At 39.6% G+C, this 26,704-nt stretch overlaps 1 protein-coding gene and 2 non-coding genes across 3 annotated transcripts in view; all 3 read right to left on the reverse strand.

Moving 5' to 3' along the window:
- Window positions 1–26,192, reverse strand: part of LOC105449207 (flocculation protein FLO11) — a 40,263-nt gene extending 14,071 nt beyond the window's left edge. The window contains exons 1-2 of the mRNA XM_011688221.1: window positions 26,015–26,192; window positions 678–733 (exon numbers count right to left, since the gene is read on the reverse strand). Coding sequence (XP_011686523.1) covers window positions 678–708 — 31 coding nt within the window. The 5' untranslated portion in view covers window positions 709–733; window positions 26,015–26,192. The remainder of the gene's footprint in view (window positions 1–677; window positions 734–26,014) is intronic.
- Window positions 2,254–2,326, reverse strand: Trnaf-gaa. The gene has a single exon. It is a non-coding gene; the product is annotated as a tRNA-Phe (tRNA).
- Window positions 2,413–2,485, reverse strand: Trnaf-gaa. Its single transcript has one exon. It is a non-coding gene; the product is annotated as a tRNA-Phe (tRNA).
- Window positions 26,193–26,704: the final 512 nt, after the last annotated feature.

Consider the following 26,704-nt stretch of genomic DNA (forward strand, 5'->3'; position numbering starts at 1 on the left):
TATTCCCATCGATCCTCTAAATGCCAGACCAGTGGAAGATAAAGAACGACAAAAAGAGAACGACATCAATGCGTGCGAGCTCAAAAGGAGGAATTTTTATTCCGCCGATTCATCGCGGGTGAATTGATTCTTCGAAGAACGAAGCCCGCGAATCGCGAGGGACATGGCTGTGAAATACACTTGTTTATTTCTTTCATTGCTGTCTTCACTAACGTCAATACGCACGTCGCGTCGTTTTTCTACTAAATAATCCGAATATTTGTAACTCGGTATATAAAAAATTCAGATTATAAAAAAATGTATTATTTAAAAAATTGTTTGTTACGATTTCTCGTAATCTAACTTTTCAATAAAGAATTATCCTAATGACATAGTATATATGGGAATCATTTATTTTATTATTTTATATTATGTAATAATAAATTAAATAATTTTTTATATTATTATTATATATATTACATAATAATAAAATAAAACAAAGTCTACATTTTATTATTATATAATTTTATAATATTATTTCCATTATAACATTATATAATTATATAATATTATTTCCATTGCTATATCTTATTTAGAATTGTTTGGAATAAATGTCGATTCTTCAATAGTATTGGTTTATCGAAAATACAGAATATTGAGATATTAATTAAAAATAAAAACTTGAACTGTATACTTACACAGAAATAGAAGAATCACGAGGCGTAACATGTTTGGTAGATCGTCAATCACGACTCTGTAAACAAGACACAATTTATTGAGCGAGATATGGCGATATTATTGCTCGTTAAACGATGTAATTTTCAGTCTGAAAAATTTCTGAAATCAGCACAATAAAAGAAAATGAGATCTTATAAATGTACGAATTATTAATATATAGAAATATCGATTATTTCCACGGGATATTTCCCCGTGGAGCAGACGAAATGTTAAGTGGAACGGAAACGAAGATAGCGCATCGATGCGTAGTGGAGCTGCACGAAACACATATACGCTCCCGAAGCAGAAATCTAATTAAGAGATAATTGTTCCAGAAGCACGCCACATTTCGGAATTTCCCGCAGGCAATATCGGTCGATGAGGTAATAAGCGTATATAGATAAGAGAAGGCATGCAGTCACATATCGCTCGAAATTTCGAAGGAGGGAAACGCGTGCGCATAGGAAGCATGGTTCGCAGATCGAAGTGCCCGAATCTGGAACGGGCGTATTAATTAATCGCGATAAATATGCAACGGCATTAGGTAACATGGAACGGTCGTTCCAGTTCGAGACACGCGAAAATGACTGATGAGAGAGACACCCGCATCGACATTTCGCAAACCGGGCATTTACGTACTTCGACGTGCGCGATCATCTCGTGGAATCATCTCGAGTCTTATATTTAATAAACTGCAATTTATTTGCGATTTGCGTATTTCGCAATGAGGCAGGCGCTCTTCAAGAGGAATCCCTGTGTCTTCGGCATTAGGAAAAAGTTGTCAGCACGATTCGATTGATGGAATGAGGCGCGACGCCGATTTTGAAATACTCTGTAATAAATAATCCGTTAAACGCCAAAGGTTTAACGCCAATACCTCTAACGTACAATGGATTGCGACACGTATAATGTGTCAGCCGTGTCAAATATCTTGCCACACCACGAAACAAGCGTGATGAACGTGTATAATTGCAATTTGTGCGTGTAATGCAGTTACGCCAAACGTATAACATACGCGGATACTCCGCCAGTTTATGCTCAATGAACAGGTCGTTGAATCGTGAATTACGCTCGCTGACTTTTACATCGAGGGCCATTATTATCGATATAATCGCGTCCTTACTCACGCGAATGATACAATCGTAGCCTGGGGCTAGGTCGACCGCTATATGGATAATCGAGAGGATTTCGATCCGTATACGCAATAATTTAATAATAACCGTTATTTAAGGATATATTTAACTAAAAGGTCAAATAAATTAATTAGAGGGAAGAAAAGATTTATAATTATCTATTTCTTGATAAGCCAATCTTTCGCGTAGCTCTTCGAAATGCTCCAACGTCACGTTTAGACAATATAATTATGGATCTTAAGGAAAATGTAATTTAATTGAAGCATTCGCTGCTTTTTTTACAAACACCAGAAATATACTATGTTCAAAAATATAAAAAAAAGGTAAAATAAAATATTTTTAATTGACAATTTCTTCACGATAAAAATACAAGTCCGAGTGCATCTCTTTCACATAAATCATCTAAATAGCTAAAAAAAACACTTGCCGAAACCCGGGATCGAACCAGGGACATTTAGATCTTCAGTCTAACGCTCTCCCAACTGAGCTATTTCGGCTCGTTGCGGGCTACCGTCTGAGAAATGATGATGAAACTGGTTTCTCTGTACTTCTGATGGATTACGTTTAGCAAAATAAAAAAAGATGCCGAAACCCGGGATCGAACCAGGGACATTTAGATCTTCAGTCTAACGCTCTCCCAACTGAGCTATTTCGGCTAACGACTACCACCTTTTCACAATACCTTTTCACAATATGGTATGAAGTCATGTTATCAATAATGAGATTACGTCTAGTCACCACCTTGGCATTATCAGTTGTTTTATGTTATGTAAAAAGGTAAAGATTATTTTTATATTATCTCTAAAGCAAAAAAACTTGTATTAAATTCTTTAACATCAAATTATTTTAACATCAAATCAATTAAAGTAAAAATATCAATAATTAATTATCAAAGTGTGTAAAAATTAATAAAAAATACTTTAATGTATTATAGAAATATTTGCTTATGTATTATCTTAAGTAGATTACTTATTGATTAAATCTTTTGTATGTTTCTTCTTTACAAACTAATTATAGCTTAATTAATTTTTTTATTTTTCCAAATTAAATGTTAATGAATGAAATTCACAAGTTTTTGCTTCAGAACTTTCTATATATAGAATACAATAATATCATAAATTTCAAATTTTACGCGGATAGAATATCTCATGGAATAGAATCTTTCTTATTTATTTTGCAAAATTGCGCGAACGGGAGTCAATTTACAGTCTATTAACGCTCAAGAAATAGCTTCCGATTAATGCGGAATTATAGGAAATGTGAAATTATTCTCCACAATTTTGCTTTCTTTCTGTCACCACAATCGCCACAATGGTTTTGCCGCCTATGGTTTTCGTTACAGGGAGACCTCGTAATTACCGTGGAAATCGTCGGATGGGCATCTCATTTCCAATGTAATTTAAGCAAAGTACAACGACACGATCACGACGGAGCATCGTAATGACGCACTTTCACCGACCAAAAGCTAATCTTCTCTCTTTTGGTCCTTAAACATCTATATCTATTCGGGGAGATATTTCCGACGGCATCAACGGGCTCTCCGTTGGAATTCTGCGGAAATCGTAGCAAATCAATCAAATTCCCTGGGCAGGAAACCCCAGGGGGAGACTCGACGAGCTGCATTAGGGAACAAAAGAAAATTGAAGCGATGTAGGGCAACAACCGGTCAATCTCCACTCCAACTTGCCATGCGATCCATGAAAGTCTACGAGATTATAAAGGAAATGACCCTCCCTCCCCTCCCCCATAGACGGTCATGGAAAGAAGATTGTATAGGTTCTTAAAATGATAATTTTTATGTCACTCCGCAGATGCGCAGTAGTTCGGTATGCTTAAAAAGGAGTTCACGTTCATGTGCAAATTGATATACATATGGAAATGCAGATCTATATATATATTTAAGCGTCACATTCTCGAAGGCAATTCAGGAAGTTACCATAATAGAACGCTTTTAGATACGCGAGTGCGAGAAGAAAGCGATGTATAAAATATCAAGAGCACAAAGAAAGAACGATTTTACTGAAAGGTCTTAAAATTTTGCTGGATACAGATCTGAAAATAATTTTGTAGAACCATCATAAGAATTTTGTTGGCAATTCAAACTGGTTGCTAGAACATCAAAACGTTTTCTAGCAAAAGTTTTATACAGCTCATCATGTTTTAGTTTCTAACAAAATTATTTTTAGATCTGCATACCCAGCAAAATTTTTAGCAAAATCGTTCTTTCTGTGCAGAAAATACACATTTTCCATACTACGTTAATAATAATGATGTTTTATTGATTTATAAAGAAACGTCACTCAAAATGCAGCATGGAATAGACTCGTAATGTCGTGAAATACTGCATGCAGCTTCAAATTACAATTCCGAGATACGACGGAGACGCGTCAGTCTACCGCCGTAACTGTAGCAAGCGATATCTTCCAATGATTTAAGGACGCCTATAAACGTCGCTGATAGAGTGCGGAATAACCGTACCGGCAACATATCGAAAGTACGCGTTATCCAAGCGTCTCGTAAAGTCGCGATATCTGGTTGGTTGGCGCACGTTGCTGATGCACATATACGCGAATCGAATACGTAACGCCGCCGGGGATCTTCTTCCTAGGAAGCACGCACGACATCGACAGCGCGGCGCGAATGAAAGTTTTTACTTTCGTTCGACGATATTAACGAGCCCGCGCGCGCGGAGAGCATTCGCTGCGAGATACGCGAAGAAGACGAGAACGCGCGCGGCCGGGGATGCACCGTTATAAAATCCGCTCTCCCGGCGAAAGAAGTCGGCGCGCGAGATAGCGGGAAAAGCGGAGACGCGCTCGCGTATATACGCGCGTACATATACTTATATGTATATACATATATATTTCTTTCATGCGCGCGCGACGCTTTTAAGACTTCCCTTTCAGTGAATGGATATGGGGCGATTAATGGACCGCTTGCACGAAAGAAAGTGAGAAATGCACAATCGTCGACGAGGTCGCTGAAGCCGGGCTCCTTAGAAGCCGTTCGGCGCGGCGTTCGTGCACGAGCGACTCAACGCCGTTCATCATGTCGTCTTCGCGTTGTCTTCACTCGTCGCTTTTCGAGATTCCCCTCGGTCCGCGTGCCTTTGTTCGTCAATAATTAATTTCGTGACGTTACTAAAATTGTAAATGGGGTAATAAAACGAGAATTAAATGAAGAGGGATTATAAGAGATCGGGAATTAAAATCACACGTATTAAAATTAAATATCTGATTTCAAGGGGTATTAAAGTCTTAAAATAATTATTGAAATTTCTAGATAATGAAGCACAAATTGAGGTAATAATTAAAATAATTAAGAACAAATTGCCGAAATAATAGATGACTATCAGCGTTTTCATGCGCAGTATGCGTAATTTTCTATTTAAATTAATTATTAATATGATCGATGCTTCAAAGTTGTAACTAATAAAACGGGTTTGAATTATCGGGATTTTGGAAAGGAGATTTTGAGCGTTCAGATATTAATGCGAAAACTGAATTAACGAAGACTTCTCGCGAATGAGCTCGAATTAAAAATTCTTTAGACCCCAATTTCTAACACTGCTGTTTTATTCGGATCGTTACATTATTCAGTTCCCCGGCGAATTCGTCGTCGCGCATTATTAAAAAAATTATAAGGCTCCTCGGGACGGTGGTCCCCGCCTTCCGATACCGTCACGTACCGATGAAATTGGCATAAAATTGCCACGTAAGCGGAAGAAACGTCGCAGTTATTGTCGACCACCAGTTGTTGACCTTTAAATATGAAAAGCCTCTAGTGCGATGCCTCGCTCAACTTTCACCTTTTCGCGTTTAAAACGGAGACGAAGCCAGCTCGTGCGCGAGCGCGCCGAGATCATCCTTGAGAACGGATCCTTGCCGTGAGCGAAAACGCTTTCGTGTTTTCCAGCGCGAGTCGTGCGCCCGCGGCCCGGCCGCGTTTCGCCGAATAACTGAAATATCAACATAGGGATCATAGCCATTTTGCAGGACTGCGAAGCGTACACACGAACTCAGTCACGCGAATGCGTTGCGTTTGACGTCCGTTCCGTGCGTTCATTCACCAGCGAATCGATAAAATAACAGCATAAAAGTCGCTCTCGTAGAAGGCAAGTGGATGGCTCGTTTGTAGCGATTGTAGAAAGAAATGATTTTGACAGATCTGTGTGTCAATATCATTTCTTTCTGTGTTATATATACAGCTGTTTGCGGAAAGAACGATTTTGTTGAAAATTTTGTCTAAGAATTTTGCTAAATACAGATCTAAAAGTAATTTTTTGTTGAATTACCAAAATAATTTGTTGAAACGTTAAAACTGATAAGCATTATTGCTATCAAACGTTTTGATATTCTGGCAATCATTGTGACTTTCCAAAATTATTTTGATTATTGAACAAAAATTATTTTCAGATCTGGATCCGGTAAAATTGTTCTATCCGTGTTCTGTTGTGAACAAAGCAAATTTATGACGTAACGGGATAAAATATAACATGATAAAAAGGATAAAAATTATTTTTAGTAATAATAATGCATCTTCCTCATCTGCTTTAGGATCGTGTAACATGTATATAACTCATCAATTAAAATTTCAAGCATTAAATAATATTATATGCAATTAGCGGAAAGAGATAATGATCGGGTCATGCGGTCGGTCGGATCCATCATTCCGACGACTAAATTATTGATGAAAATTAATTAACTAATTATTAATGAACAGCGAGCTAAATTAAAGAATGCAGTCGAGGTATTACACGCTAGATTATCCCAGCAATATATGCGAAGTATTACGCGTTATCATGCTTTTGCATCAGCGGAAATAGATATGGGCAGATGAGACCAACATCGAAATTGCTGCTGCGACACATATAAAAGAGAAAAGCATGAACATTTTGCAGAAATACATTAAATACGCGCTGGAATAACCAAATGCACGCACGTGTAAAATATAAATTAATACACGTATTAATAATGAGTACGTTTAGTTATTTGGATCGTACTTTTTCAAATTTTATATATACGTTATGTATCTTTGTGCAGCTCGAAAATGTTAGATTACTAAAAACGAGGAATCTATTGGATAATGATTTATAATCTGTTTACTGCTTGAGAGAAAGTTATCAGCATAGTTGTCAAAGAAGAGAATGATATCTTTATGTAAATTAATCTCTTACTGTACAATATTATTCTTATATAATAGGATATTTAATAGGATGTATGAAATATAATTGTATTTTGTTACGCGGAACTCAATATTTTTAAATATTTATTATTAATTATGTAAAATTACTTGGGTTGCTGCAGCTTATCGCAGAGGCACTTATATTAGCGATTTTCCAGAAAGCGTGCAAGATCGGCCGGGCACCGAGTAAAATCAGCGAGATCCTCTGCGCCGCGGGTTGAGTAACCATTTAATTCGAAATATTAAAGACTATCGACGGGCCGCACGTAATCTTCGGTAATATCGCGTTGTGATGTCTCGATTAGCCCGGGTGCAGACGACGGGCTAGGATTTTCGCCGTCGTCGAGGCGGGGAGTCCATTTGTCGTAGTCACGACTACAAGCGGGCCGGTCATTAGGGGCGGTCCTGGAATTTCGGACCGATTTTATCCGCGGGGCCTCTCCGCGGGCGCCCGATTATTATTTTAATTCGCCTGCGGCTCGCAATCGCTCGCGGCTCGAATCGTCGCCGTGCTTCCAGAGGCGTACACAAGCGCTCTAATTGCGTTACTCATTGTCGACGACGACGACGACGACGACGACGACGACGACGTTTGGAACCGTGAGGCCATAATTTATGCGAATTCGAAGTTTCATACTGTGTAGCCACGGGGAATTGTCTAATCGTGATAATGGAAACGCGCCGCACAATTGGCGTGTAGAGCACATTTTCTGCGATATCGAGAATTAAACACGTCGAAAGTTACACCGATTTTCATCTTCGTTTGAACACGGAGGAACTGCAAAGATTGCGCTCACCTTCCCTGCGCCGACAGGGAGGGAGGGAGAGAGAAAGAGAGAGAGGGAAAGCGAGATTTGTAACTTTGGCGAACGATTCGATCTCCGGTTTATCGGAGAACATTGAGACGAACATCCACGAATAGATGGGAAAGTGCGACGTTCGCTGCTCTGTCTCGACTTACGAGCTGCAGCTCCGTTGCTCATTAATGGAGTACTTAATGTTGCAGCGCGCACAACGCGCAGATGTTGTATAGTTGCATGTGAATGCGAATGTCTCAGAAATCTCGTACTTTCTCCTCTTGAAAATATTGAAAAAACAATGGCGCGCTTGTTTCAATGTCGACAAACGAATTCTATACAGAATAATTTAATGAAACATAGAGGTTTTTTTTTAATTAAGCTTTGTTACAAATAAATCATCAAATCCTACTTTTTCTTCTTATTCCTCGGTTAATTCTAAGCAGATCAATCAACAAGATCTTCACTCGATTAGATACAAAATTATATTTAACAATGAAAATTAAACAGTTGATTGTGCACAAATTCAATTTAAATTGATGCCCATTAAGATACATAGAAAACAGACGAACAAATCCAATTTATCCTAATCAAATTTACATGCTATATTTCTTCCAAGAAAGATTTTCACAAAAAAGTTTTCAACTTCGCGGAACTTAGAAAACTTGCGTTTATCGCTACTTCCTCACCTCTATCGCTATGAAAAATAAAATAATATACTAAATTTTACACGTGATTTTTTTTAAGTATCTCAATTTGTTTCAAATTGTTTTATTAAAAAATAGAATGCGCGCACATTGATTGTAATTGGGACAAACGATTCCAATATAGCTAATATGCAAAATCGAATATGTGCAACAACTTCGATATTGACATACCAATATAACTAATACGCGAAACAGACAGATACGCACTGACTTCGGTGTAGATTTTTCCGATAAACCAAATAATACCACTGATTTCCAAATCAATTGTTTCGGTCTAACGATTGGTTGAAACGATTTCACGCACCAGTTTCAGAATCGAATATTGCCTCTCCTCTAATATCCAAAGATTGCGAAACACACCAATTGGCAGTACGTAAACATATCTGCAATATTCTTTTGGCTTTTGATGAAATATAGTTTAAATTAATCTATCCGTCGGAGATAGATTAATTTATCCGTCAGAGAAATATTCTCCGTTTTACAAATATTTGAATAAAAACATCAAGAAACCGCATACCGCATTATCTGTTAATATAGGAAACGCCATGTATTCATTGTGAAAATAAATAGCGTTGAGCGAAAATTGTAGAAAATACTTTAATGGTAAAAATACGTAAATTTAAGTTTCTTGCAGTGAGATGATAAGCTAGTCTTCTTGAGCGAGAAATTACATTTCGCGATTTCGCAGCGGCCGACTGTTCTCGTGTTTAACACCTCTCTAATAAGTGATACTGCGTATACCGAAACCGCCGCGGTTAATTAGAAACTTAGAAAGTAATGACGCGGATGAGATAATTGTTACGTCGCCGGGTTTCCGCGTGGCGTTACTTTCGAGCGTCTTCCTTTTCTTTGTCGCGGCACATTTCTCCCGTGTTTACGAGGTTACACTTCAGTTCGTCCATGCGTTTCTCCAACGCGGCGCGCTCGCTCGCTTATCGTCGGCATCTGGTCTTCCGCGCTGAATAGCGATTGGGAAAGAATACCCGGGTAGGTCAGCCTCCCGCGCACTTTTATTTTTACACTGCTCTGCCCGTGATAACTCGCGGTTCCATTGAGGCACGTAATTACAATTTAAAAAATAAGAAATAATTAATTAATTAAAAGAAACGAAAAACAGCGAGGTAAAATTATGTAATAATTCTAACTGAAATGAACGAGTTGCATTTTTTCCATGTTGTTTATCTTTTCATGTTTACTCGCGGAAGCTGATATTTATACAGGAAAAAGGAAAATCAAACTTTACACAAGAAATAAAGAGAAGAAAATAAATAAATGGAAGTAATAAGGAGATTTGATTGCATGACGGTACCATCGGTTAATAACACTAATGAGAGCAATATCAGCGAATTTAATTAAAGCAAGGAATGACGATTGCTCCTGTATTAAAACTAATTACAGAGCTCGCGATTGCCATGACGAGGATTAGACTTGATATATGACTGCTCACACTTTACTTTCATTGTCAATACACACAAACTGATAAATATATAAGAGAAAAATACAAAAAGATAAAAGTAACAAAAATAATTTGATTTATTGATATTTTCATTTATTCGCGCTAAATAACTGCTTATTATTATATTTAAAAAACTCGAGGCATAAAAAATCATTTTTTGTTTAAAAAAAAGTATCTTATTTCAATATATGCTTCTATATACCCGTGTATTCAAAACCTTTTATATTTTTTTAAAAAATTGATATACAAAATAATTTTAATTTATCTCGTTGCAAATATAATTTTATCTTTATTAACTTTAAAGATTGTAAATCACTATGGATTATTTGGAAGGTAAAAGTTTAAGAGAAATGAGGTAGGGATACATCAGTTTCTGTTTTCAATAAATACAGCTTATCCTTTTATCCTTTTATTACAGGCGAACGCTCGGATCCCACAGAGAGTTAATCGATTACAATGTAAGTGATCGATTGCCTTCCTGCATGATGCATAGCGAAAAAAGAGGCAGCCAGACGAGGATGGCGGCGTGCAGGCAACCGTGAAAAGGACGAGGCTCGCGTCAGGTCGGCAGTTTTTCGCAATCAGCGCGGGTGATTACTTCCTTTATGCCTCCTCACGGAGGACCGGGCACGAAACAACCGAAGAAGAAGCCGCACTGCCGCGTTTTCTTCACTGGGATCGGCATGGCATTTCGTCGTTCGAAAGAAGATAATCGCGCGGCGCGCGAGCCTTAAGCGATCCCCCTCCCCCGCGTTCAACGCAATAAGGCACTATCGCGCGGCGGCGTAGCGCCGAATTTTACAAGCGCGCACCGTGTAATTCGCGTGTCGCGGATCTCGCGCGGTAAGGGGGAGGAGGAGGAGGACGCCGATTTTACGGATCGATACCCGGGTCCGTCACGAGACCGATTCTCGTGTCGATTAGACTCGCAAAAAGCCGCGACTCGTGTGATTATGACATGGCGAAAGGTCAGCGATCGGCCGGGCCGAAATCACCTGAACCGACAACAACAGCCGCGAGTCACGATGGATCTCCCAGAGAGATCCTTGCACCTCCCGTTCCGTAACCACTGGCTCGCTTTCGTAACTGCTGCCGTTATGTTACCGCGCTACCGGTCACCGTAATTGGGGTCCGCGGACCTTCTGCCATCGCTTAAGATTGTATATACGATCCGCTTAAGCCTGTAATCGTAACAGTATTTTAATTTCCGTCATATTGGTTAGCTCTCCATCTCTTTCTTCCTCCCTCTCTCTCTCTCTCTCTCTCCCCCCCTCTCTCTCTCTCTCTCTCTCTCTCTCTCTCTCTCTCTCTCTCTCTCTCTCTCGTCATCTCTATCTCGACCCGAAGCCGTTTCGCTAATGGATTGTAATCGGTAGCTAGCACTATACTGACGGAGACGTATCGTGCTGGCAGCCATTCTATTACCCTATGTTATTAGCCCAGATGTCGTGCCATCGAGCTTGCCGTCTATGCCGGTGCACGCGGGTATAGAATCTGAGATGTCATACGACCGGCTGAATTAATATTAATTAGCGTTAATTTGACACAGCTAAACAAGATAGCAAAGATCAAAGATTATTTCGCATTTTATTTAATAATGTATATGTATATATGTTTCCAAGATCGTGTAAAATTTAAAATATATTTTTCTATATATTGTATATTATTTTCTATTTGATATTGTAGAACACGAACAGAATTGCAAGGAATTGTTAAAATTTATATAACCTAAAATATTTTCATAATCGTTTTTGAAAAAAATACTCATGTATATTTCAATACGCATGACGTGTTTAGAAACTTCTACAGTTAATTTTTTGGGGAAATATCTAGTTATTGTAGAAATTTAATGTTTTTGACAAACATTTGATACCGCTGAGACGTTTTCAGATAAACTAATTAAAAAGTTTTTCCGTATAAAAATTTTAAATAGCTGCAGGTTGTTATGTTCATTATTAACGGTCAGTTAACTCAACTCTTACTCTGAAGTACATAGTTGAAACATTCCTCGAGTTGTTTAAATTCTGTGATTATACCGTGCAATTATATTATTGCAGCACAGTTTTGTTTGTTCGAGCAGCAAAATAATATGAAAGTAAAGTTTTAATTAAAATTCTCAAGACATTGTCTTACAATTAGATTATTGGGACAAAATAATTTCTAATAATCCTATATGAACAAAATACATCTAGGAGTCTCTCGTATGTCAATCGTATTGAAGTAACATCGTCGCCACACTATACTACACAAAGAGAACCACGCTGGATGACTCAAGAATTAATGATAGATGACACAAGATGATCAGATGCGATATGACAATCGGCGAGACACATCAGAACGCCGAAATAACACCAATGTATAAACTGTGTAACTGTGCAGTAAACAGCTTGTTAGAATCGATATCGATCGTGCTGCATCTTGATTCGTACACCTAACGCTTGCAGCCAGACATACATACACAGATTGCCATCAAAGACGCCTGCTTCTAACGCTTGCTTACGCTCGAATGTAAAATACCATGAAAACTATTTGCATACCTAAAAAGATACATTATGTAAATATCTACGTTCTAGTCGAATTATGTGATTTCGAGCATTCAAATTCAGCAACCAACACGATAAATTTATATTGAGGCTTACACAAAAAGAATTAATACATTAAAAATTGCAAGGTTGCGATAAATAATTGGCTTTGAATAAAATTTCAGATAATTTAAAATAATCGATTACCTTGTATTTTATTGATTAGACCAGTAAATCAGGGTAAATCAATCGATTAATCGACGGATTTGATTCGTATAAGTTTTAGACGCGGCGCAATTGACGTTTATACGAAGGATCGACCAAGAGTTAATGAAGCATTCCGGAATGTTTCATTAACTTCTACCTCCGCGATTGGCCAGAATCCTTGTCAACGTACGAATCGCTTTCGCGTTCTTCGCCGCGAGAAGCGGTCTCTCCCTGCCTCTCCCCCCCCCCTCCCCTCGAACCCCTTCGCCCGTTCTCCGCGGCTCTCTTTCTCAGATCGCCGGATCAATCGGTGGCGAAACGAGGTCTTCAAACAAGTAGAGTACCAGGCGAATTCCCCCGCGCAGCCAATTCGGTGTGGGAGAAAGGAAGAGAGCGTTGCCCAAGCAGCACACCGCGCGCTACGTGGAACAGGAACGTAATTATTATCGCCGGGTTACGTATTCGGATGTTCTTCCGCTCGTCGAATCTTCTCACATACTACACCACGCGCATAGACGCGCTCGGAACAATGGCTTGGCCTCAGAAGCGATTCCCATATTATGCAAATACCAGCGCTGCTCTCCCTGCTCCGTCGGCCTGCACCGTCGTCGCCCCCTCGCACCTCGCCTCGTCCATCTCAATAGAAGGATAGGATAGTTATGCTGATTCGAAAACAGCCGTCGCGAGCACAATAATTATGAGCAATCGGTTTTACGAACGCGTCAAACTATTCAATTTTTCAATCGCTTCGCCAGGCAAAACTTTCCCTCGCGTCTACGGTTTTCTTTGAAAATTTTTAAAACGAAGAGACTTTGTATTACATATTTAAAGGGACGGAGCGTTGCATTATTCATGTTGAAAAAAAAAATGCGAAATTACGACGCAGAGATTGTAAACGTTCATATTTGTTTACGCGATGCATCATTTTCTGGCAATATAAATTTTTAATATCGCGATTCAATCGAGGAGAGAGAGTCGCTCCCGTAATAAACACTCAAAATTACAAAATACGTTATTATTAAATCGTAATTTTCTCGCGTGAAAAAAAAATACCACAGTTATGAGGAAATCTCTCTCATTTTCCGTCTCTTCCAGAGCTCCGCGTTTTCGTTTTTCGTGGGTCACTTTGCCAACTGCAAATGTAGAAATAAAATATTCAAAGCCACTGCAATCCGGTTTCGTGAGTGCCGTTTATCTGGCCCCGATATTGAACGCTTCTATCTAAATTTATCATCATTTAAATGGATGATAAACTGAAACGTGCTTTACTTTTCATTGAATTTTTTTCTAACAAGTTATATCGACCAAAAAAAAAGGTATCAGCGCCGCTGTATACGAACAAGGTAAATGCGAGCGTTTCACCCGTTCGGCCGTTTCGTAAATTTTTCGAATTCGCGCGTGTTGCCATACCGTCGCGGTTTTTGACGAGCGCTATTCACGCGAGCCCGTAAGCTCGCTTGTTTTTCGAACTGTCAATTTTCGCTCTCAGGAGGTATTACATTTTCTCATATTGAGTCACCGTGTCGCAAGCCGCGGAGGGGACTCGTGTAATCTCATGTTTTGAATTAAGGGAAATGACGCAATCGCGCAACGGCAAGGAAGGTGGAAGGCCGCGCCACAAAATTTTTCGAAATACCTCACCGAGCCTTATACCAAGAAATTATGAAAGTTTCGCCTTCGGAGAAAAATTCGCATCAGTGGATCAGAAAGACAGATAATGCCAGAATGCTATTATTCGGTGGTCGGGGAGAGATCTCAGGTCTCTGGCTTCCTCAATGGGAAGGCGATCGCTGCATCGCGGCAACGAGATAAGGCTCTTTTGGATAATCTTGTAATTACATCTATGATACCCCGAACATCGCAGAAATGAGCTGTTGATAAAAATAAGCACAAGGCAAACGGAACGGTAATTTAATACCGTTGAAGAACTAGAATGTGCGGGTATATATACATATGTAATTATCAGGGTTACACCCGTTTTGTGACGTAACGGTCACACGTGTTTAATTCGTAGCAATTAAGTGGCAAAATGTCTCATTTTGTTTCAACACCTCTTCTCGCGTTTCAGCATTATGAAGTAAAATCCTAAAGATGCAAGTTAAAGATTAATCTTTTTAAAGATACGTATTTCTTGCATTCTCGCAAATGTACTAAAGAATAGATCAATAAAAAAAAAACTGCAAGTCATCGAAATACCTTTAATACAGATTCGATACTTTAACTATAATTCAATATGCAGTGATTTTATTCTCACGCCTGTTTCACACTCCATTTAGCGCCAAATGTAAATGTTCTGATTTCGAATTTTATCTGTGCGCAAATGTCATGCCGACGGATTGACTGATGCACGAAAATAAAACCGTCGCATTTATCAATAAATTTTACATTTCGCGAGCGATGAACCAAAGATTCACCGACACTATGCATTTCCGCCTCTATACAATCTAGCGTTACATTTAGCGCGCTACACGCGCGGCTCCCTGATTTCGAGTGTTATTTGTCTAGCCTACGAGAGGCAAACGCTTAATGACAGTACGAGACAGCCGCATTTAGCATGCGGTGAGGATACGAGGGCCAAAGTTTAGTCTCGTGACCCAATTTGCCGCCGCACGTTTTGCAACGTCGGTCGCTTTCCGCACGAGATAACGAAATTAACGGTCTAATTGGTCCTACCGGCTGCAAAAAGTGTTACATCGTTCCGTGTAACGATGGCGTGCAATGTAATATTCAATCGATGCGATCGACGCGTCTAATTGAATTTAGCCGACAGCTGATTGAATCGCGCGGCTAAATGACTAGCCGCGAGTCTTATTTTCGTGGGGGAGAAACCGCGCATGATTGTATAATAATCTCAGATATATCACGTGGCGCTTGGCTTTGCAATCTCGAAGCGTGTAACGAAGCGCGCACACGCTCCGCCGCGATCCAGCGCGAACAAGGAGGAACGGTAACGCGAGACGTCAACGTGCGGCAGATACGTGCCATAATCGCATATAATGATAGCGGCCTTCCCGCTTTCTCGGTGAAATAAAAGACTTTCTTTCCCACGCGCTCGCCTCGAAAATCCCCCCGATGCACTCTAATCATCATCTGCCGCGTATTCCAGCGCGCCAGCGCGGCAGCGAGCGATATCGCCCGAGAGGATTTTGTTCTGTTCGCACACACATAACACAGCGGGGAATCTCTTGTTCTGTAACAGGAGATTTACTCCTTTCAGAGCCACCGGCTGCATTTCTCTCCGCGTTAACTTTTGACATGCTGCCTATCGTACCTTTCACGATTGAAACCGTCAGCGCTGCGTGCCGTTTGACGTGATTATCACTTAATGCGATCTTTAATGCCATTCGCATTAAACATTTTTGAAACTATACTAAATAATATATTAAATTTTGCTAACATAATTATCAATTTGTTCGTTTAAATAACAATGAAATATGTATATCTACGTTCCAGCAACAGTTCATCAAAATAATATTCTAATTTACTTTCAAGTACCGCAAATTTCCGGCTTCATAAATATATAATTCACACAATTATTAATAATTATGTTAATGTAAAAAAAAGTTAAATGAAATTTACCCGCTGAATAATTGACAATTATATCATAAAACAACTATTGTTGCTCTCGTAATGAACGTCAGTTTAGAATAATAATTTAATAGTAAACTATCGTATTACCGTAATATTTTTCGACATAATATTGTACAAGCTTTATAATAGGATCGAAATTTCCATCTGCTTCGCGATATTTAAACGCAAAAACCTATAATAGTAGTACGACGGGGAGCTCCGGGAAATCTCGAGATCGAACCAACAACGATTTCCTTTTAGCACGCTCAGCTATTCACGGTGTATAACTCCAGGGAGGAAGCTTTTTTGCATACACTCTTTTAACAATAAATTAAGCATTATAAAACACTGCGCAAAACAGGAGCGATTCGAGGGAGAAAAAAAAAGGTTTCCTACCTTGGGAAAAAAGAATTTTTCAAAAGGTTTTCCTGAAATTACAACTGCCAAAAGCTTCGTGCTAATTATCATTTCAACTAATTTTCAACTTTCACATTTTTTACTACGTTCTCGCGTAATTTTGTATCGTAGATTAAAAATTGTGCTTCTAGAGAGAGAAATGGGAGCATTCTCTTGGCGAATCGATTCTGAATTCATTAAAGGGCTGTTGACGTATCATAGAAAAGGACGCGTCGCGCATCAGGGACATCCCGTGTAACGAGGAGAAAATATTCCGCAACTAATTTGCATTCTAATATCCCGGACGAAAATCTAATTCGAGCCCTAATTTATTCACGTTCCATTAGTTATCTCCTAAGTTATCTCTTTGCGCTTAACTATTTCATTTATTGTTAATGAAGCTTAAAATTTAGTTTCAGGTTCTTGTTCTCTCAGTACAATAACGAATCTTTAAATCTTGTGATTTCTCCAAGATCCTGCTCCCCCCTCCCCCTCTTCCCTCTTCAATTACTGCAAAGTCAATCAATTCCCGACGTTATGATATTTGCTCCTAAGTTTGAAATTGTTCCTCTCCTTCAACATTTCACGTTTCTGGGACATTTTGAGATGGTTTAGCGTTCAGGTCGAATGCTGTCTTATGCGAGTTATACTACATCGTGTGTTTAATTAACGTGACAGCGGCCCGGAGGACTCCTCTGGGCACAACGAGAACGAGTTTCACGTTTCTGATAGTCGCTCAGGAGGGAAGTCCGATGTCGGAACAAAGGCAACCGAGATAACGAAGCAAAGCTAGGCATCTCGACTCAGAAGGCACTACGTACGTACCTCCTTCCTCCTTTGTAATGCTAATTCGATAATTATTTCAGCAGGATTAGCTGAGGGAGAGCGGAGGTTTACAAGTATCTGAGAAAAGAAGACGTATGTGCGTCGAAAAGTGCGATGGAATTTGTCCAAAGTGAGTAGGATAATCTTTCATAAACGGATTTGGAGATTTTACGCATGGATTGGATATTCATTCACTTTTGTCGAATAAAATCCTACTTTACCTTCTGCAAATTGACGCATGTCAATCTGTACGCAAAGTGCACTCCATAACTCCACTGCATTACAAATATTTTAATAATACGCTTCGTATATATGTGTAGAATCGCTTTTCCGCCCACGAAGCCTCGCTCAAAAATTTCCAACGTCAAATTGCTCTTTAAAATGAAAATTCTGTTCAAAACCAGCTATAAACCGAAATTAATTAAAGCAGCGACAATAAGCTAAGTTCTAAATTAATGATCAGGTTAACAAAAATATAATGAGAGATATGTCAATATATACCGTTGCAATCGATTTAATCTGCATTAAGCGAAAATTTACAGAACTGTTTACAGAAATTAATGCATTAAATTTATTTTCAAGCGTCGTCACAAATTTCCGGTTTGATAAAATAAACCATGTAGACGGAATGTATACTCTCGCGTGATCCATACATGTACGCTTCTCTTTGTGATCCGCAAAAGCACGCATTCTGTTTGCCCGTATAGCCACGGCGAGCCACGAAATTTCGCGACCCGGGTATTGCGGTGCATTTTCGCGACGGCGTTTATCGTCGAACTTTTCGAATTCGAGATAAAAAATGGCACGTAAAGTTTGTTTGTCAGTGAAGTACAGGGTAAGTGCCAAGCAACATGCCGTAGGGTATAATATCGATATGGTCGCACGCGCGACGACATCGAATCGCGGCGGCGGAACGTGCACGAGATCTATAGCATGCTCTCTCTCTCTCTCTCTCTCTCTCTCTCTCTGCTGCTGCTGCTATTAGATCAATAACTTTGAACATTCACCGATGTACCCTCGTCGGTACACAGCTGTCGATCGATTTCGACTTTCGTCCGTTGTACCGACGTCGAATACGTGAAACTCAAAGACCACGAAAAAAGTAATAACGGCGAACTGTTGTTTACAGTTCCAATAATGCCTCTTCAATAATTTTTCAATATTTTTCAATAAACAGACCTGGAAAACATGCAAAATGTTTCAATATTGCGACTGTCATTTTTAATTAAAGATTACACAACGTTTTTAAAATTTAAAAACATATTTTAGTAATTATAAGTGAAATATTACAATAATTAATTTCAAAAAGAATTTTGATTAAAATTCATTTGCAAGCAGCAGAGAGACAATGTTTTTAATATCTGTTTTAAATATAAAGAGTTTCAATTTGTTTTAAAAATAAAAAACATTCGTTAACGATGTTCTTTATGTATATCCACTTAGTTAAAATACGATGTCATTTCTTTTTGTAAAATTTTCCTCTACAGACGGACATGTACCTCGCGCAAAATCAGAAACAATGCCGTTTGGGAGAAACTATGGAGAATCCAATAGCGAACAACCTATTAAATTGCATTGGTGGATAATCATTTTCGATCATCCATCACATATTTCGGATAGCAGTATGCATTTCACAAGTTCGATATTGTAAACCTCGCGGAAACCTTTGAGTTACGCGAAATATCAAGTATCTGGATTGAAATCGGAGTCGATTCGTATGCCTGCGCTAGTTTTCCTTTTTAATTGTTATCTCGAGGCACGTCATATCCGATCGCCGCATGTATTTTTTCCAACTTCAGAGAATCAATCAAACAAATCTTGTATCTACAAATATCGAACGTACAGTATAAGTACATAATATATTTATACTGTAGGATGCGTTCGTATTCGCGCACAATTTCGTTCTGAGATTTACAATAACAATTTCTTATTAATATGCTGAGTTCCTTACACACACCGTTTCTACTGTAAATGTCCTTTTGGACAAGAATACATAGTGTGAAACAGCTGAAACATAAATTTAGTGCTGCAGTTCGTTCACGTCCTGCCTAATAGGGAAACGTTAATCTCCTGGTAATGTAGGAAAGGTCCTTTAAGGCAATCGCTTTCACAAAAGTGGCGTACTTAATATAAGTTAAATTTATAAATTGCTATGCTTATTTATGCGTGTTCGTATGTATGTGAAAAAATTTTAAGAAATTTCTTTCTTACTGTATTACTTGATCAGTCTTTAAATGCTAAGAAGATCGTAATTATAATTAATTACAAATGTTTTGCAAATTGTAGAACTGTAAATGAAAAAGTTTGAGTTTAAATCACGTAAACTCTTCTCTCTGTAATACTTTAATTAAACATTTCACTCGCGCTAAACATTTACTCGATAAAATTAAAAAGGAATCCTGGCGCAGAAACAGAAGAAATAATTGACAAATCTATAACCTCGATGGTCTAGACGTCGTCAAATCCGTTATTAAAAATACAACAAATAACGTAACTCACTATTTTTTTTTTTTTTTACGCACGATCACGTATCCCTATATAAATACCGCGATCGTTTGAGGTGAAAGAAAAGGATCTTGCGGCATTATACGATGTTCACGTCAAAGCGTATTACATTTTCTCGATAATAGGATTCGCGTTGGCCGCGCGACTTGTCCGCGGGAGTGGCAGCCGGGACCGCTTTGATGTGGAAACCGGTCGGACGCCGCTAGTAGTATAGCCAGAAACCAGGCGTCCGCCGGATCGTTTATCGCATTAGCGGACGGCCCACGGTTCCGCGCGCGGTACCTTCGGCAAATTGGGAATTACGGCAATATCGAAACTTTGATGTAGCCCCCGTCGCTTCCAGCTCGGAGTCATTTCCCGATTCCCCGCCGGTTTAAGTACGAATGCGACCGTATAACGTGCAGTCGCCCGGATAACGCAAATCCATCGCGCGCGATATTACCACCACCCCTCCCCCCCTCGCCCGTAGAGCAAACAACTGAAAAAGGGACCGAGCGAATGTTTGCTCGCGTGATTTATCTCGCGTTCAACATTTGAATTAACGTGAAGCATAATGCGTTAAAGGATTTACGTATCGCCCGGCTGCGTATTTTTGCCGCGACAATATGGAATTTAAAAGGGGCAAGGAAGTCGCTGCATTTAATAGCGCATGTACTCCCGCAGATGTACACTTGATTCTTTTTCTGTTACATAACAACATTCTGCTTAATTACAAATGCCACAATCATTAGTCTGGCAAAAAAAAAGCTACATAAATAAATCTCCCCCACGTATACGTTCCCCCCCCCTCCTCGTTTCGTTCTGTCGCAGAACGGGCTTAATGCGGCGCGTAATGCTGAACAAGAGCATTTACATTGCGCGCGATTAACGTCACTCGGTGAGGCGAATTATGCGCGTTGCGCAAAAGCACGCCCTCCGAAATGCATTGAACCTCGATATAACCCGGGAGCTCGTCATTGCGCCGTGTGCCCGAATTAGTATCCATCTATTACATATTAAATTACATCAAACGCGCGTCTGTGATTATCGCGTTTGTGATTGCGCCGTCATATCGCGGTCATAATGTCGCAACACGCACGTTGATACCGTTATTTCGGAAATTGAAGAGGGACGCTCGTGTCGGGCGGAGTATAAAAATCGGTCGTCGCATCCGACGCGAGAGGGAGAATTATTAAATTGCGAAATAATCCCTGTTTTGTCATGCGATATTTTGTGTTGCCCCGTTGAAAAACTTTCTACTGTCATAATATGCAGATTGTTGTTTATCGCCGGATTTGTCATTTTCGAAACTCGGATTTCACGTGTCGCGATATATATACAATTTCACGTCGAAACAAAATCCAATAAAATAATAAATTAGCAATTCAGCCCCACACGTATCGCGTACCGTTTAATAATATCGCATATACGATACAAAACGCACGGATTTTATTATACGACGTCCGACAGATTTATTTTCACTCGCACTGATCGCGTTAATCCTAACTCCGAACGATCGCTTTTCCCCGCTATTCTGATTAAACGGCCAATTTGACGCTGAATCGATTAGCGACTCCCTTTTAGAACTTGCGGTTTTTGTATTAGGTATCACACACGCGTTTCGGAATTAGGGTACAATCAAATCCAGAACTAATCACCGTAATCCGGATCTAATCTGGCGCCGTGCCGGGGCAGCGAGTGAAGCTCCCGCCCGGATCAATCGGGGATAATAATTGCAGGAAACTTGATTTGTATCAAATGGCAATCATATAAAGACAAATGGAGGTAACAATGATATAGATGAATGCCATCCATATTCAGGCGTAATTTCTGCAGCGTACGAGAGCGCGTACATGAGAGCGAGAGTGCATCAATTAAATCTTTTAATTTAATGCGAAACAATATATATCTGTGTCTACACTCTTGTATGAATAATAGCATTCTTTAGCATCAGCTCTTAATCCTTGTAACTCGGTAACTCTGTAAATAATAAGTTCCTCGAATGGCGTTAAAAGCAGGCGCGAGATCTGTCCGAGCGATAAGTAAAACTACACAGTTACGAAAGTAGAACGTTTTGCGCATTATCTAACGAAATGAGATGAATTGCTTCTTAAAGTCAGAATACACGGATATACGCCATTATCTTGATACTTGTTTTAGTAAAAAGGAAGAATTAGCGAAAGATGAAAAACACTCGATATTGTCTTTTACGTAATTTCGTTAAATCTATTAAATTTATCAAAGCTGGCTTAGATGTAATGTAATAAACTCGAAGTAATTCACAATTTTGTACACAGAGACTACGCGTATTTAATAAAATTCCCCATCGAACGAAAATTTCAAGCGAACCGAGCGAACGGAGCGGTATCCAATAGTCCCTCCCTTTCGCAAAGGCAGAAGTGGAAACGACTGAATGGCGCATGCAAAAATTAACGGGATGAAGAAATTTTATTGCTTTATTAACGCGCGGAACGTTTCGTCCGTACATTCTCCCTCTCGCGCGAGCTTCTCTCGTGCGCGCCTACAAGCTCGAGTGTGCCGGGCGACGTGTTACACCCGCGTGTAATTACACTGATGTTGGTCATACAGCGTGAGACTCTTTTGCGCCACGGTTTTTGTCAGACCGACACAAAACGAGGTGAGATGAAGAGAGAGAGAAGGCGAAACGACGGACGGGACGAGATTTCCACAAGCCACTTCGCGTGCTTGGAAGTTCGCGTGCAAAAATGGGTCATACACACATTTCGTTATGACGTATTGCTCAACGACGATCCACCGCTTTGTCCGACATCGCATTCTGCGTGCCTCATTCACCTAACTGGCGAGCACAGATTAATTAGCTGGAGACAAGATTAATTAATTACGGCGACCTCGACGAGTTCGACCTAGGGGCTTCTCGGTCTCTATACTCGACGTCGTGTTCGACATCGAGTCGCGCAAGAAGTTGATTCTCATGACCAAAGGACTCGACTCTAATTAGATTTACACGTATACGTATGTTAACTAACGAACGTAACGAGAGTTTTGCTATATTTTATTATATAAACTTTACAAAGCAAATAATAATGCCATTCATTATAACATTAAACATTTCACTATATTTACTTGTTAAATTAATTTACTTCTCGAATAATATAATGTCAAATACAAAAATGCATTCAGAGTGGAAACAATGCAATTTATAAACATCGCAAAAATAGAAATAAAGACATTTTAGATAAAAACGTTTTTGAATTTGATGTCAGTAATACTGAATGTAGAGCTCGCTCGTTTCCTCTCTTGCTAAAGTTAAGGACTTTCAGAAGGATCTGTCGGCACGATAGCGCAAATTGGGTCTGCCCCGTCCGCACGTAAGAACCTCCTAAGGGAATGAAATTTGCCTGACATCGCGCAACTATCTTTCAAGTTATTCTATCGTGCGTTATTTCTGTCTGTATAGAAGATTAATATCATTCATCTATCATTTATAAACGCGGAAAAATAATTAATAATATATAATTATAATTACATAAAAGTATTTTTTACGCTATACATTAATTGAGACATAATTAAACAGATTTAAAATACAATATTTAATGGAAAGAATTATCGGAGGCAACATTCGTTAATTTCACGATAACGTAAATGAAATAATCGTGAGAAAATTAATAAACAGCAAGCGCAAGAATATCATTATTATATCAACTGGTACATCCAACTTAAGCACGAAGTTTGACGACGAAGCGAAAGCTAAAGATTCTCGGAAGAATCTGTCAGTCTGCTCGCGCGATAACGGAGCAGCGAAATTTCCCTTATACATTCGCGCGCAGCTACACCTTTCAGTAAATAATTCCACCGAGTCGACTGTCAGCGACGGATGCGAAGCGGATAATGATACTCCGGGAACCTAATATCATTGATATCGCGACATTTCGCATTGCGAATGCATCACGGATCTTCAATCTTAGTTTGCGATACACCGCAAATATTCCGTATCCAGTTTCGCGCAATGAACGGGAGCGGAAGATGCCCGGGATGCCCGGTATACACACTCTCTCCGGTATATTGTGCAACGCGGCGGATGTTGAACATTACGAATAATACAAATACCTGACATCTCAGAGCTGCTCCTGAAGCTAATCCTTCGAAATATTTAAAGATTTAACGTGATATCCCGAGCATCCGCGAGCTGTATCATTTTTTTATTGACTCCCGTGACTTCCGAGATATACACGTGAATTTTGAATTTCATTCGAATCTGTGCCGAAAGTAGCGCTGAATTAAAACTTAAGAAAATAAATTTAAAAAATTCATACAAATTCACTCACATTCCTTTTTAGTACGCTTAAATAATATTGCGCAGACGTTAACGACGCGGGAAATAATCCGCCGAAAATAAACGAGAAGTTATTGCATGACAAATGCCTTTCATGATGTCGGGCCCCGGTGGCCCCGCTATTTAAATGTACGCTTTTGAAAAACTGCGCCTTTCCTGGTGTCGACGAGAATAATAAAAATGGTTCGCATGAGCGCGGGGGCGAGGAGGGAGGGGCGACGCGACGCGTGGAAACGCGCCAAAGTTTGTTCGATTCAATGGCAACCCTTTCCCCTGATGCGTTTATAACCCTCAGGGACGGTAGAAGCGTCGGGTAAAACGTAACGAAATTAAGCGATAAAATGTTGGGGAACACCCGATGAAATTATTCGAAATTTCCATTAAAAATCCGATTTTACATGACGTAGCGGAGCTAATTGCCAGAATCGTATAGTTACACGTAATAAAGATTTTTGCATTAATTCAATTTACGTATTTTCTGTTTGCATTCATATTTTCAGTTTTATATACGCACGTTCCATCATTCTATTAAAAAAATAATATAAATATACATACAGGTCGACTATTTTCACGATAAAAAAGAAATAACAATGCCAAATTTTTACCTTATCGCGCGTAATTAATGATAAAACTAGCCGATAAAACAGCTGAACGAGCCGAGATACACTTGACGCTGAGATTTCGCCGAGAAATAGATCTGAACGGCAAAGTGCCAAAAATGCGATTTGCTCAAAAGTTAAGAGGATTACTCGTTAAAGATCTCCTTCTTGTAAAGTAATGCTCCATCGATCCGCCGTCAGCTCGCGTTACATCTCCGGCTACGAAAATGCCCGACGATGACCCTTCACTTGGACGCGTTGTCGGAAAATTCTCCGTATATACTTAATGCGCTTTTAAATTTCGGTTGAATTTACTTCTTGCATTTTTGCGCGAGTGCGGTATTTACAAGCGTGTACACCGTGTAATCAGCTGTTTTGGGCGCGTAATCCTCTCTCCGATATAAGTGATGTACCGCATTAAATAAAGAGGAAAACCACTCTTAAGCTAAATAACAATAACGGGCAAGCTGGTAAGTAACTCGAAAGGATGTTTAAGCGAGAAATCGTAATCTGATCTATGTTTAAAAGCACGCGCATAATGCAGAATGTCGCGATAATATCTAATATTCTTGTAATCCGAGAAGTAAACCGAACCGAATCTTAAACTTTGAATAAAATTATCAGGCACTCTGTATAGAACAGTCCTAGCCGAATTACAGCTATGCTGAGTATGCAAAATTGCTGTGCATTTTGAATTCATTAAACGAAATGAAATTTTATCAGAATCATCTGAATAATCTTGTTCTTTGTTTCATATATACGTGACTATAACGTATCATTTACATATTAATTAATTTTGTTATTAAAAGTTTGGTTATCTTTATTATTAAAAAATTTAATACTAAAAAAATTACATAGTCTAAAATAAGGGAAATTACGTGTATGACATTAATTAGTCTACTCCTTGTTTTTCGATTAATTATTCCGATTTGACTTTAAAATTCGAAAAGGACAATAGCAGTCTTAAATCTAGATGAATAAATAAAATAGACGGCAGATAAGAATAAATACTTATCGAAGTTTTTTAAATAGAATGATACTACCACTAATATATCGCGTGTATCTATTCTGATTTATACGATTTCATATCGTTGTAAAACGTTGTAAAACGGCGACCTCGTACCTGGTGTTAAGCCCCGCGTGCGTCCGGTAACGATCGCCGATGGTGGCGAAAATACTATCCTGAATCCTCGACTGCTGAATACCCTAAATCTCCAAAAAAAAAGTCGTAGCACACACGCGGCCGGCTCCGGAGTACGATACCGGAGCGAAGCCGTTCGCACGCGCGCGAACGCCACGGACGCGATCTCTCGTTCACGCGAACGATCGTCAGGAGGAAAAGGGAGAGAAAGAGAGAGAGAGAAAGAGAGACGGAGATAGAGAGAAAAAGAGAAAAAGGAGAGGGAGGAAAGGGAAGAGTCAACAGCGTACAGGCCGGGGCCGAAGGAACTTGGAGCGAGCTCTCTCTCTCTCGACGCGAGGGAGTCGCGGCACGATACTGACGAGTCGTCCGTGGGGCGCACGGACCTCATGCCAGGATCTCCATCCCCACCGATCCGGCGTGGCGCGGCGCCGATATTCAGGGCCGGTTGATCAACGGTGGATTGCCGCGATCCCCCAATCGTCTGCCGCGTTAGGGTTGATTAGTTGACCGCATGTGGGTTAACGCGCGACCGTAAAAAGCCATCGGCTCGTCGCAAACGGAGCGTCGCTTCCGAAAAATTTCAGTTTCACAGAACGCCCTTAAGTTTTCTGACCCTTCCAGTACTCCATAATTGTGATTCTTTGGTGAGTGTCCAATATTCGAAAGTAT

The sequence above is a fragment of the Wasmannia auropunctata genome, unplaced genomic scaffold (assembly GCF_000956235.1).
Source record: "Wasmannia auropunctata unplaced genomic scaffold, wasmannia.A_1.0 LD336076.1, whole genome shotgun sequence".
In the NCBI taxonomy this organism is placed as follows: domain Eukaryota; kingdom Metazoa; phylum Arthropoda; class Insecta; order Hymenoptera; family Formicidae; genus Wasmannia; species Wasmannia auropunctata.